This window comes from Centrocercus urophasianus, unplaced genomic scaffold (genome assembly GCF_019232065.1).
Source record: "Centrocercus urophasianus isolate 14NV4802_14NV808 unplaced genomic scaffold, USGS_Curo_1.0 seq_284, whole genome shotgun sequence".
NCBI classification, from domain to species: Eukaryota; Metazoa; Chordata; class Aves; order Galliformes; family Phasianidae; genus Centrocercus; species Centrocercus urophasianus.
In genome coordinates this window covers 4706-17781 of record NW_024884849.1, presented here as the reverse complement: position 1 = coordinate 17781, position 13076 = coordinate 4706, and the positions used below count along the sequence as shown (strand labels likewise).

Genomic DNA, 13076 nt, shown 5'->3' with positions numbered 1-13076 from the left:
GGGGGTGTTCTGCATTGCTGAAGCAGTGCTGCTTCCCTCTGCCTGTGACAGCTTCATTATTTCCAGTTATTCTCGGCCTTTTAGTAGAAATCTATGAGCAAGAAGCTGCGTTTGTAGCTTCAGGAGTAACAGAAGGTGACTTAATTACAGATCTCCAACTGACTCCAGAAGGCATTGAAACCTCATCCGTGCTCATCTGTGTCCGACGGGTGCAAGTTGTGCTGATAACACCCCTCTCCCTCCTCGAGGGGAGCAAATGCAGCCTGTAATGTGTGCAATCTGGGGTTACCTCGACTTAAAAGCAGCAGCATGCACTCGGAGATAATCCTGCTCCTATGTGATGTGACGGATCTGTCCTAGCACTGCTGACAGAAGGAAATGGACAAATGTGGGGAGGGCTCAGCTGGAGTTTTTGGTGTTTTTCACTCGTGTTACCTGCAGTGGCTGTATGGGAGAGCCTGTGTCAGGCTGTATGGAGCACTGTATGCTCACCTGGATGCACACTGCTGTCCTCTGCTCCTCAGGAAGCGAAGTACTTGGCACGTTAAAGATGCAAAGTAACAGAAAGGAGAGAAATTAAGAGAAGAAAGCAGCGTTGTTGTGATGCTAAATGAGATGTGAGGACGACTTTGTGCTCGGGGTCTGTCGTTCTCGCTGCAGTCACAGTGCATTGACTGCTTCTTGCTTTATGCACGAAGTACAAAAGGGCTCAATTAGTGCTTTTTGTTGTAGTGCAAAGGGCTCTGCTGTTATTAAAATAAAACAAGAGGTGGAGTGGTTTGTGTGTGCTTGCCAGCTTGTAGTGTCCATGTAAGATCAGGTGCATAAAACAAATCTCTTCTGTTTTGCCATCAATTGAGAGTTTTGTAAGGTTTTGACCTTTATTCTTGCATCAGCTGAGCGTCGCATTTCCTTGGCAGTGAATTTCCTCCTCCTTGCTGCTGCACAGCAGAGTGTGGGGAGGACTTATGGTACCTCTCAGACACAAGGAGATTATCCTTGGAAACAGGTGCTGTTGTTGGAGATGACAGAGTGGTAGCTGCCCCTGTGCCGTCGTTTCCAGTTATTCTGCTAATTATGCTGTTAATTTATACAGCATAATTTATACAGCAAAATACAACATATACTTTATTTATATATGGTCTAAATTCTTTGGGACATGTTGGAAACGAGTTCTGCTCCATTTGTCTCTCCCAATAACAACCAGAAGCTGACGTGAGTGCAGCGATGCCCATCCTGAGCTGAGCGTGAGCTCAGGAAGCGAAACCCAACTTCAAGCAGCCGCTGTGCTGAAGTGCAGAGGGTTTCATTCTCCCTCCTGATCTCTTTTCTGTGCTTTTCCAGCCCCAGTGGTAAGAAGTTCCGCAGCAAACCCCAGCTGGCTCGCTACCTGGGCAGCTCCATGGACCTGAGCACTTTTGATTTCCGCACGGGGAAAATGCTGATGAGTAAAATGAACAAGAACAGGCAGAGGATGCGCTACGACTGTTCCAACCAAGCCAAAGTAAGTTGTTCACCTTTGGGATTAAGTGAGGAGGCAGCACCGTGTGGCTGGTGGGTACAAACAGCCGTCGTGAGCTTGTGGATCAGTTGGCATACAGCATGGTTCAGAGCAGCATTTGTCCTTAGTCCTTTTCTACACCTCATAAATAGGTTGAGCACATAGTATGTCTGCATTCTCGAGAGCAAAGCCTGTCCCACGGCCCTTCCCAGATGAGCAGGGCAGATCTAAATGGCACAATTCCTGTGCTCCATGTAACTCAAGGCCCAGTCGTGCTGTGAAACCTCAGAGTCGTTAAGGTTGGAAAGACCACTGAGTTCATCTAATCCAACCTGATGGTTATCAGTGCTGTCAGAAGTGAGTTTTGTTAAGAACTGAAGGTTTGTAGAAAAGAAGAGCACTTGATTCCAGTTGTGTTGTTGTAATTCAGTAGTGGATGCCAGCAAATAAAACCAGAGAGGTCAGGATGGTTTCTGGATTCACTGCTCTCTAAATCCCACATAACAGATTTTCTTAATTATTACTAATGTTGTATCAAAACTTCTAGGTTTAGTGACCCAAAGGTGGCTTGTCACATCAGAACGTAAAATCAAAGTTCTGACTCCTAAATTCTGTCAAAATAGAAATAAAACTGTATGAATTAGATGAAGAGGGGAAGGTGTGGTTATGTTTGAGAGGCCTTAGGTGAGATCTGAGGGGTACTGTGTGCATGTTCAGCAGTCTCACTGCTACAGATCAGGCAGGTTTTCAAGTCCATGAGTGCTGCTGCTTTTGCACACTGTGCCTCATTATAGCTGCAGTACTATTTTGGCAAATGTAAAATGTTTTATGGCATTTTCTGCTTCCTTTTTGTTTTGAAATGTTTAGGGCAAGCCTGATTTGAACACAGCGCTGCCCGTCAGACAGACGGCCTCCATCTTCAAACAGCCTGTCACAAAGATCACAAACCATCCCAGCAATAAGGTGAAGAGTGACCCACAGAAAGCTGTGGACCAACCCCGGCAGGTGAGGCCTGGAGCTCAGAGGCTGCTTTTCCAGAAGAATCATAGAATGGGTTGGGTTGGAAGAGACCTTAGGGATCATCAAGCTCCAGACCCCCTTCCTGCAGGCAGGGCTGCCAGCCTCCACATTTCACAGCAGCCCAGGCTGCCCAGGGCCCCATCCAACCTGGCCTTGAACACCTCCAGGGATGGACGGGGCATCACAGCCTCTCTGGGCAGCTGTTCCAGCACCTCACCACTCTCATAGCAAAGAACTTCCCCCTGACATCCAACCTCCATCTCCCCTCCCTCAACTTCAAACCATTTCCCCTTGTCCTGCTGTTATCTCCCCTTTCATAGAGTTGATTCCCCTCCTGTTTGCAGGCTCCCTTTAGGTACTGCAGGCTGCACTGAGGTCACCCCACAGCTTCTCTTCTCCAGGCTGAACAAGCCCAGCTCCCTCAGCCTGTCTTTGGAGGGGAGCTGCTCCAGCCCTCTGCTCATCTTTGTGGCCTCTTCTAGGCCCTCTCCCACAGCTCCCTGTCTTGTATTGGGTGCCCCAGACCTGGATGCAGTACTGCAGATGGTGCCTCATGAGGGCAGAGTAGAGAAGGACAGTCACCTCCCTGTCCCTGCTTCTGATGGAGCCCAGGATACCATTTGCTTTCCAAGCTGCATGAGCACACTGCTGGCTCAACGTTCAGTTTCTCATCCACCAGGTCCTTCCCTGCAGAGCTAACTTCTGACTTTTGCTGCTGAGAAGTCCCAAAATAAAATGGCTACAGTTTGTAACATTGGACAGAGAGCACAGTAATGCAAGATTACAGAAAGCTTAGGGTGCTCCCAGCTCTTAATTCAAGTCCTATCTACAAACTTGGAACTCATCACCATTTTAGTGCAGCTGTTACAAAATGTTCAGACTCTGTGTCTCAAGAAGTCCCTGTTCCTCTGTGGTGCTTGTGATGTGCTGCACAGGATGGTCCCCCTGCAGGTGGCTCTGTCATTGCTGGCTGTCCCCACCTCTTTGAGTACAGTCAGAAATTCACTTGGAATGTCACTGTGACAAAGTTGCCTGTTGTTTTTCTTCTCATGCTGTATATTTGCCAGCAAGGAAACAAACCAATGGTAAAGGGAATCTTTCAGCTTAATTTCATCAAGTGAAAGGATGCAAAGAGTGTGCTTGGACCAATGCAGCTTTGGAGCTGGGCATTGGTTCAAGTGAGGCTGGTGTGTTCAAAGCTGCCTTTGGAAGGCGTTCTCAGTTCATTAGTGCTGCCCAGAGCTGACAGCCTGCTGCCTGCACAGAGCTCACACCAGGGTTTCTGTGAATCCTTTCCTGTCGTGAGCCTGTCTTTATGCCTTTTGGAAACTAGAAGTTCAGCTTCATTAGTCTGTTCAGATGGTACCAATTAGCAGGATATCTTAGGCTCTTGCAGGTGTATCACACAAAGAGGAAAGTGATTTCATTAAAAATACCTTATAAAATACCCTTACATCTCACACTGAGAACTTGGTGCAAGCTTGAGAACTTACCTTAGTGAAATATGGTGGAGGATCTCTTTGAAATGGAGTGGTGGTTACGTTTTAAATCCAGGCTGCTGGGTTTCTAACGTTGTTTCCTAAGGAGGAAGGGTGTGCGTTGGCAGTTCTGTTGCTCCTCCTGTAAGCCATCGTGTGCTGCTGTAAATTCCACCTGTTTGAAAGTCACAGGTGAGAGAATAACCAGCCCCAATGTGTTTTGGCATTTGTAGTCCTCATTTCTCAGAAGCTCGTAACACGTGGATGCTGTCAGGCATGAAAGGAGGTGTGTGGCCTGCTTACCTGGGTAAAGTGGCTTTATTGCAAGAAAAAATGCATTCCAGCTATTCCTTGATCATCCTTTTACAGGCAGATTGAGAGATGAAAGTGTACCCAGCTTTTCTATCCATCTCCCCACCAAACCACGGCTTCTCTTGCCTTTGAGTTTGAGGAGGACCTGTAATGCAGCGTTCAGGATGAGCTGGGATGGTTCTAATGAAAAATGCCAGGAGAGGAGTGAAATAATGCTCAGATGAGTTCTGCATTCCTTAACTTCAGTTCTGTGGCATGTGAGAGAGAGAGAGAGCAGAAGAGTAAAGAAGCAGAGATGTTCTGCTCCTCGGGGGCAAAGCCTTCAAGGCAGTAAATCAGGATGAGGTGTGGGATTGATGGGCAGTGAGGTTTGCTCCCTGCCTTCATGCATGGCAGAGCCCTGTCTGCAACGACTCCAACCTTTGCAGCAGTGCCCTGCCTGCTTCTGTAGCCAGCAAGTGTTGGCTGTGTCTGATTCCATTTCTTTCTGTGTACCAATGGATGCTTTCTTTCATGGCAGCTCTTCTGGGAGAAGAAATTAAGCGGGCTGAATGCTTTTGACATCGCAGAGGAGCTGGTGAAAACAATGGACCTGCCTAAAGGTTTACAAGGTAATCAGCCTGCGCTGAGCTCCGGTTCCAGCCATGATCCAGAGGTGCTGTGCTTGAGCTCTTCAGACCACTCTTCCTCCAGCAGCAGCTGTTAGTGCCCTGTGACCTCCCTTTGTCCTTAGGGGATACAGCAGCATAATGAGAGGAAGTGGCAAAAGTTGCTTGACTTGTGTTTGTTTGTACTCCAGAAGCAGTGCCTGTTCAAACTGCTTCCACTCCCAGGCTGTGTTTCACGTGGCACAACGAGGGATGGATCTGGGGGGGAGTTGTGCAGGTGCTATGAGAACCATTCAGGACTGAGATTTAGGTCATGCTGGCTTCCTAAATAACACCACCTGCTTTGCCATTAACGTTTAAGCAGTGCTTTGATCTGCTGCATGTCGTGCAGTGCTGATTCTCACTTCTCTGCCTTGCAGGGGTTGGACCTGGTTGCACTGATGAGACCCTCCTGTCTGCCATCGCCAGTGCCCTGCACACCAGCACCATGCCCATCACTGGGCAGCTGTCTGCAGCCGTGGAGAAGAACCCTGGCGTGTGGCTCAACACTTCACAGCCACTTTGCAAAGCATTTATGGTGACCGATGAAGATATTAGGTATCAATCAGAGAAATATTGTCTTGAAAAGTTTTCCTCTAGTAGAACAGTGCTCTCTCTGTTCAGTGGCAAGCCGAATCCTCTGGTAGGAGCATGGCTTTGAAAGTGTCTTTATCAGAAAAGCAGAAGAAAATCATTGCACGAAGCAGCTCTCACACAGTCACGTACTTAAAGCACATTATTTTTTATTTGGACTGTGCTCAGTTACTGTGAGGTTTCAGGTTCGTGTTTGTTCTTCATATCAGTGTGTCTCCTTTAATTGACAAAGGTGTCTGAGTTTGAGTAACGTGGCTTAGGGCACCTCTCAAGAAATTGGATGCTTGGGAAAACACCAGATGTATTTTTCACCATCTTACCTTTCTGTGTCAGCACAGCACCAACCAAAAGCATCAACCACTGCTGTGGCATTGAACAAGGATGCAATTCGAGTGGCTGCAGCTTGCTTTCAACAAACCAGAGTTGGTCAGGTTCAGCTTTAAGCACCTGATAATGTCTTTGGTATATTCCTTTCTCAAACCTGAAATCACACTACTTCACATTCATTGACAGTGCATAAAAGCAGGAATTGTTTGGACTGTTCAGCTGGTCGATCTTTTTGAACTACAGGATGACATTTGTGGGGTGTGATTTAGACATGAATGACCAGGAAAAGCAGTCTGTTTATAGCTTTCTGGTTTCCTGTGACTGAGATGAAATAAGAATCCCACACACTGCAGTTTGTTGACCAATTCTTTACATTGCATTATGTGGCTTTGAGATAAAAGGAGCTGTAACATTGAAATATTAAATGGAGAAATGGAGATGTTTCTTTCAACCTCGTTTTAATGCCAGGCTTTTTCTTTTTTAATGGTGGAGCTCTTGCTGAAGGCTCTTTCCAAGTCCTGCTTTTCTGCCAGGCCTTGTCTATGAGCAATCTTTCTTTTGCTTGAAGTAGCTTTGAGAATTAATGTCAATGTTGGTTGATTTGGGGGCAGGAAGCAAGAGGAGCTGGTGCAGCAGGTGCGGAAGAGGCTGGAGGAAGCTCTGATGGCTGACATGCTGGCCCATGTAGAGGAGATAGCAAGAGATGGGGAAGCTCCTACAGAGAAAGAAGGAGGTGAGGAGGAAGGAGAAGATGAGGAGGAAGAAGAGGAACAGGATCATGACCAGGAAATGGAGAATGTATAGTCCAGGTAATGTGACAGCCTCCTTTCTCACAGCAACTTACTGAATAGTGCTTCACTGAAGGCAGAAATGTTTTCTGAGGGAACCCTGGCAAATATTGACCACTCTTTGCTTCTAAGCACACGCTTTCACAGCGTGCTTTTCGTGCAGAAATCAAATATCTTGTTGACTGTGATGTCTGGTGAGTGTTTGCATTGTCATGAAGTGTTCTGGGCCTTAAGTTTGCCTCAGATGGAATGGCTGAATGTGTAACCAGGCTCTGAATGGCAGCACGTGAAGGATTCGATAATGCAAATGGATCAGTTCTTAAAAATGGATGCCTTGTGATGTCATTTTGCCCCCCCCAGCTTATTTATTATGGCCTGTGACAGGCAGGAGGATCCTGCAGGGGGGCAGGACAGCTGATGCCTTATGGGCTCTGTTCTCTCTTGCTTTTCCAGCAAGCATTTCACTTGCAGAACGTATCAGAGGGCACCTTTCTGGAAATCTGAAACATTTTTAGAAATCAGAAAAGGGCAACCTGGCCACCAGAAGAGGGAAGCTGCTGAAATACTTTGTGGCAGGAATTTGTAAACTGAAAGCAACAGAAGAATGTGAAGTGTTCAGAATCTGAGAAGAACTCAATTGTTGCATGCTGCCAGCTGCAGGGTTCACAGAAACGTGCCTTTAGCACTGAGCAGCCTTTGAAGTTAGCATCAGGAGCTGCTGCTTGTGCTCAAGTTGGTCTGACTTTCACTTGCACAGTGGAGCTTTTTAAAGGTGCAGGTGGAATTTTGTTTTATTGTCTCGTAACCCAAAGTAGCTCTCAGTAATAAGTTTTTACTGCGTAGGAATGCAGAGTTGGGGGGGAAAAGGCACCTCGTGCAGCCAGATGGAAACAGAACTCGCTGGCTTTAAGTTTTGATCATTTTTAGCCTGAGAAAGCAGCGAGCATTCTGTGTCTGAGGTAGGACAGCCAACAGCCTGGGTGCTGCATCGTGCGGATTCCAGTGGTGTGAGCCTGTCAGGCAGGAATCAGGAATGTGGAGGAAGGAAGGATCTTCAGGATGAACAGCAGAAGAAAAGAAAAACCCCTTCGGAGGGAGTGGCAGCTGCATTTCAGCGTGAGATGGAATGAAGAACAATCCTGAGATAGAATGAAGAACAATTCGTGTGAGGCTGGAAGGCTGGTTGTGATGTGAAATCTGTTCAGCGTTTGGGAGATACCATCTTGCATCTGGGCTCTACATTTTCCTGGTTTACCACATGACTAGCAGTAGCTTTATTTGGACAGTGAATATCTCACATTCCTTTCTACTGCAGAGCTCTGGCCCAGCAGAGAACCATAACAAACTATCTGCTGAAGGTGAAAAACAGGAGATAAAGGAGTGGTGATGTTTTGGCAGTGGTGCTGCAAAGGCATTCGGAGGTGTCTCCTAACTTACCAGCTCTTCTTTTCTTTCTCTTTAGGGAGTTCCATCTAAGAATTCCCAGAACAAACCCTACCAGCAGGGTCAGCACAACTATTTACAAAGCCAAGAGTGTCTGCAGAGTTAACTTGCACCACCAGTCCAGCTGCAACTATGAGCATTTTGATGTACACTTCAGGAAAGCCAAGAAGCTGATGGTTCATTCATTGCTGGGTAGTTTGGAAGATGGAACTTGACTTAAGCTCTATTCCCCCTCCTTTTTGTTAAGGGGGAGGGCAAGGGGGAAAACAAAAGCGGGAGGGAATAAAGGAATGCAAAACAGTGGGAGGGAATGTATTAGGAACCAAACTCCCTGTCCTTTTTAATTTGGTTTTGGTTTTGTGGGTCAGCAATAGGTGCTACGTTTTTTTTTCCAAGCTTTTCTATCCAAGTACCTTTAAGGATGACCCACGGAAACCAATTTCTCTCTGATGCAAGCGAGAGAGATGCCGTTTCACTCCTTGGCTGCTCTGCTGTGGGCTACCTGTCTGTACCAGTCTGTACGGAGGTCATTTTATGTTGTGGATTGTCATTCCATGTGTCAATTCAGGTCAGTGAATTTCATTTTCCTCACAAGACCACATTGGTCTTGGCAGCGTAGTCTCAGAGATGAGCTGCCAGTGCCTCTTCCACCTGAGGTTTCGATGAGCAGGGGAAGTTACACATGAGGAACTGGTCAATGGCAATCTGGTTTTTTTAGTGAGTTCCACCATCAAACCAAATGCACTACAGTGCACGTTTTTATATGGAGTTCTGTGTGTGCCTCAGGCATAGCAGAACAGGTAAGATAAATATACCTGCTCAGTGGTATATTTTGCTTTGGTTTCTTCTGGTCAGAAGGACCTCAACTCAGAATGGGAGGATTCCTCATTTCTGGCTGACAATGAGGAAGACTTCCTCTTTTCTCTTTTGGTGCCAAGAACCCTCACCTCTGTTTCTGTGTGTGTGGAGGGAAGGGAATCCATTCCAATAGGTGTTTCTACACATCTGCTTTCATGTGCAGTAATGTTCTGACCTCTTTTAAAAACAAGGCAAAAGGTTGATTTTTTTTTTTTCTATAGTTGTTACCTTAAAAAAAAAAAAAGGATCTAAAGCTTTTTATTAAGTATTAAACCTTTCTTATTTGCATGTGCAGTGAAGTGACCAGCATTTTTGTGTCCAAAAACTGAAATGATGTGAAACCTGCCTTAATGTGTTTATAAGTATTTGGCTTCACCGTGGGTACCTTGATTGATTCCTCAGTCTCTTCTAGTACAACTGTGAGCATCTGGGGGGAACTTGGGGCTAAAAAGGGCTTTATCTGGGGAGGGAGGATAGGGAGAGGGGAAGGAAGATGAGTGTATAGCTTGGAGAATATGTTGACTAGGTTGCAGAAGTTATTTTAGTCTTAGGGTATCCACTGCATAACGAATGCGTGGACGTCTCAGCTGAGAGTAACAGTATAAAGTGGTGGATTCAATGTTGTGCCACTGACCACTTGTACAAGTTGTTGGTATCCCAAAACTTGGGGAAGAAAGTAGCTCCCAGAGCCTTTATTGTGTGAGGATGGTTAGCAGTCGGAGCGAGGGACCTTTGGGAGTAGTTTGCTTTAGTGATGTCTGTAGGGTTTAAAAGCTCCTCCAAAAAGATCCCATGCCAAAGCGACTGGTACTGTATTAACCTTTCTTAAAGATGTGAAGACACAAAATCCTTTTGCTATTGCTCATTTGGAGTACTGCAAGAAGACTGAAATTGTACTTTGCTGCTGCTGTACCAGGTATCGTGCTGGGGGTCTTTACCTTCTACTGCAGCCAGCGAGGGTGATTTTTCCTTTTTAAACAGTCTGTTACGGTTGTTATTCTGTAAAACTGTCCTCTTGTAATTCATTGTGTTGAATTAAATGTTTCTCACAAAGTGGAGACTCTTCTCTTTTCCCTCGAGGCCCTGCTTGGAGTCTGTGTGCCGCGTTGCAGGTATGTGGGCAGGGAGATGTTCACATCTTTGGGCTCTGCTCTGAGCTTTGGATCTCAGTGTTTGAGATCCATAAGAGGAGGAGAAGAGTGACACTGGAAGGCTGCTGAGTCCTGCATCCTCACCAAGCAGCTGCTGAGATGTGTTTTGGGCTGGATTTGAGCTCTATAAGTCTACAGCCCACCCTGGAGGGGCTCTTATGACCGTGTTCTGGTGCTATTTTGATGGGGTTTATTGTAAACTTCTGATACCTAGTGATGCCTCTGCTTCTATTCAAATGGAAATGCATTTTAAGCCTCCGTGGCGCCCCAACGCAGGCCACTGAGAAGCTGACAGCACCAAAGATTAAGAAGAACAAATGAAGCAGTTCAAATTGCTGCCAACTGCTTCCTCAAATCAAAAGCCTCTGTATGTTTGCATTCATATGGAGGGAGCTGATTGTTCAGAGTACCAGAAAAGGAGGACAGGAGATCCAAAGGAACTTAACTAACATTACCTGCTTGCTGAAACGGGTGAGTAAATGAACGTTCCTTGGAAAGGAGCTTGCTGGCTTTCTCACGTTGCTGCTCTGATGGCTGAGTTTCTCATTGCAGCCATGATGGAGGGGCATGATGGAGCTGCCTGCCTTCTGCACATCCCCAAGATGGAGAGAGCGTCGTTACTGAGGTGTATCTTCTGAAGCAGTGAATAAGCAAAGAAAACCTGGAAGAAAAGTAACTGAATGATGTTAAGGCAGAATAGATCAGGCTTAGGTGTGTCCTGTGCAAGGTTTGCGATGACAGACTGCTTTGCTCATCTGAAATGATGGTGCCAAGCTTTGTGAGTGGTCATCTTCACTGAGAAGGCAGGAGTCTGCCCCGTGCAGCTGCAATCGTGCAGCTTTTTCTGCAGATGCTGAGCTCCCAAAAGCCATTCCAGCCCTGTGCTGTGCTCCTCGTGATGGTTCGTGGCCCACCTGCAGGCAGCAGCCTGCTCAGTGGCAGGGAGCACTGCTTGGAGGAGAGGTTTGACAGTTCTGCAGTTTTACTCAGCAAAAAATGGCAGTGAAATCCCCAATTTGCACAGATGTTGGTACGGTTTAAGCCTGCAGAGCTCTTGGTGGTGGCTCTGCCTGAAAGCCAGCTCCCATCTGAAGCCCAACTTGCTTGGCTGCCTGTTGAGCAAGACAAGGGAGGAGTTTTCTTGCTTGTAAACTGAGCATATTAGGAAGAGAAAACAGGCATGAGAGGCACAGCTGGGTTGCTACTGTGGGCATGGTAAACCCAGCACGTGGAGCCTTTTGTTCCATTCTCTCCAATGGCTTCCTAGCAGGAATGCTGCAGCAAAAAGGTTTGATGTGAGAGTTCACTGATAAATGCACGCTCTCGTTCTGCTTCCTGGGTGAGAGGAGGAGCTGGGATGAACTTGGCAAATCAGAAACACGTGTTTCCATCAGCGAGGCACGTTTGGGAGCTGGAAGCAATTCGCTTTGTGCCAACCAGGCTGCTGAATGGAAGCTTTTCAGCAGTGGCAGTTTATCAGCTGCTGGTGGAGGGAATTGTGCTCCTCTATAGCTCTGGCAGGCTGTCCTCCTGCTCCTTTCTATAAACTAAGGGAATGTTGAATGGGGAGCGTCAGTGAAGGTGAAAGGGAGGAAAAAAAGGACGTGTATTTTGCAGCTGTCTTGCTGAAAGCTAATCTCTCCCAGGCTGACAGCAGTGTGAGCAGCAGAGGGAAGAGGCAGCGCGCTGTGCTGATCAAGTTTCTTTGCTCAGATGAGTTTTGGTGCTGGTCCTGTGCAAGGTGCCTGGCTGCAAAAAGGCCCTCCCCATCTTTCCTACGTGCTCAGCTTCCCTCTGAGCCTTCCTGCTTCCTCTGTTCATTTCTGTAATTCACTCCCACTCTTTACTACTTTGCAGGAGGTGGTGGAGCAGAACATAGGAAAGGACAGCCCATCTCCAAGCGCCTGAATCGCGTCCTTTTGGTCTTGCTTTAAAAAGAGCCTGTTCCACATAGGCTGATGCTCAAGAAGGTAGGATAACGTGTTCAGAGGGCATGGGGCAAACGAGGAGAGAGGGTGGGATCCCACAAAGTCAGGGTTTTTAGGATTAACAATCCAGTCAGCCCTATTATTTGGGATTGCATGCAGACGCAAGACCAAACTCCAGGAGTCAGGATGCCCATGCAAATCTTTGGATCGTATCCTGCCCAAGAGGTGCAGTTATCCCCTATCACATGAAGTGCTGCTGTCACACACAGCACAAACTTATCAGACCCACGATATGTAGCACAGCTCCCTGCTGTAAACAGAATGGAGCATCCTGGGTTGGATGCAGCGAGCTGAAAGCTCAGGTTTGCCCTCAGGTTATCAGAGATGAGCCGTGTTGGCCTTGAACTGCTGAGGGCAAAGCATTGCCCTTTTGTTTAACCCCACGACCAGCTGCTGCGTGTGAGAGCAGCACAGAGCAGCGTTTGCTAAATGCTGATCTGCAGTCATAACATCTTGAACTCCAGCACGACCTGCCAAATGGCATTGGAGATGATTGCCAGGGTTACGGGCTGGCTTTGTAATTGAGTATTGATGCTGCAGATACGGTGCCAGCAGCTGCTCGTGAGTTTTATTTACCAAGCAAGGCAAGCCGTTGTTTAATTCATTCAATTAATCTCTTAATGTTTAGTGCATTCTTCGTACCATGCAGAGTCACAAAGGGAAATGCTTAGAGATCGTGCAGAACTGGAATAGTAGGGCAGTGAGTGACCTCGTATGTGGTTTGTCTCTAGCGGCAGAGCTCAGGAACTGCTCAGCTGAGGAGAGCTGTGTTTATTTGCATGGACAAAGTACAGCTCTTGTGATGAATAGGCCCCGAGTTTGGGCTTTCTGAAGGAAATTAGGAAGTTATTACTCAGGTTTGCTTGTAATTTGAGTACAGTTTTACGTCCCGGATCAGCCTGTGAAGCAGATTTGACTGGGATGCAGCGATCTGAAGGGCTGTAAAACTTGAAAGCTTGGTTTACAGTC

At 46.9% G+C, this 13076-nt stretch overlaps 1 protein-coding gene across 1 annotated transcript; it reads left to right on the top strand.

Moving 5' to 3' along the window:
• The first annotated feature begins 1336 nt into the window (after positions 1–1336).
• On the top strand, positions 1337–10021 carry MBD3 (methyl-CpG binding domain protein 3). The gene is made up of 6 exons (XM_042827511.1): positions 1337–1504; positions 2369–2506; positions 4832–4922; positions 5339–5516; positions 6491–6688; positions 8130–10021. The coding sequence occupies exons 1-5, from the start codon at positions 1403–1405 to the stop codon at positions 6681–6683; spliced, it is 702 nt and encodes a 233-aa protein (XP_042683445.1). The 5' UTR covers positions 1337–1402; the 3' UTR covers positions 6684–6688; positions 8130–10021.
• The last annotated feature ends 3055 nt before the right edge of the window (positions 10022–13076 follow it).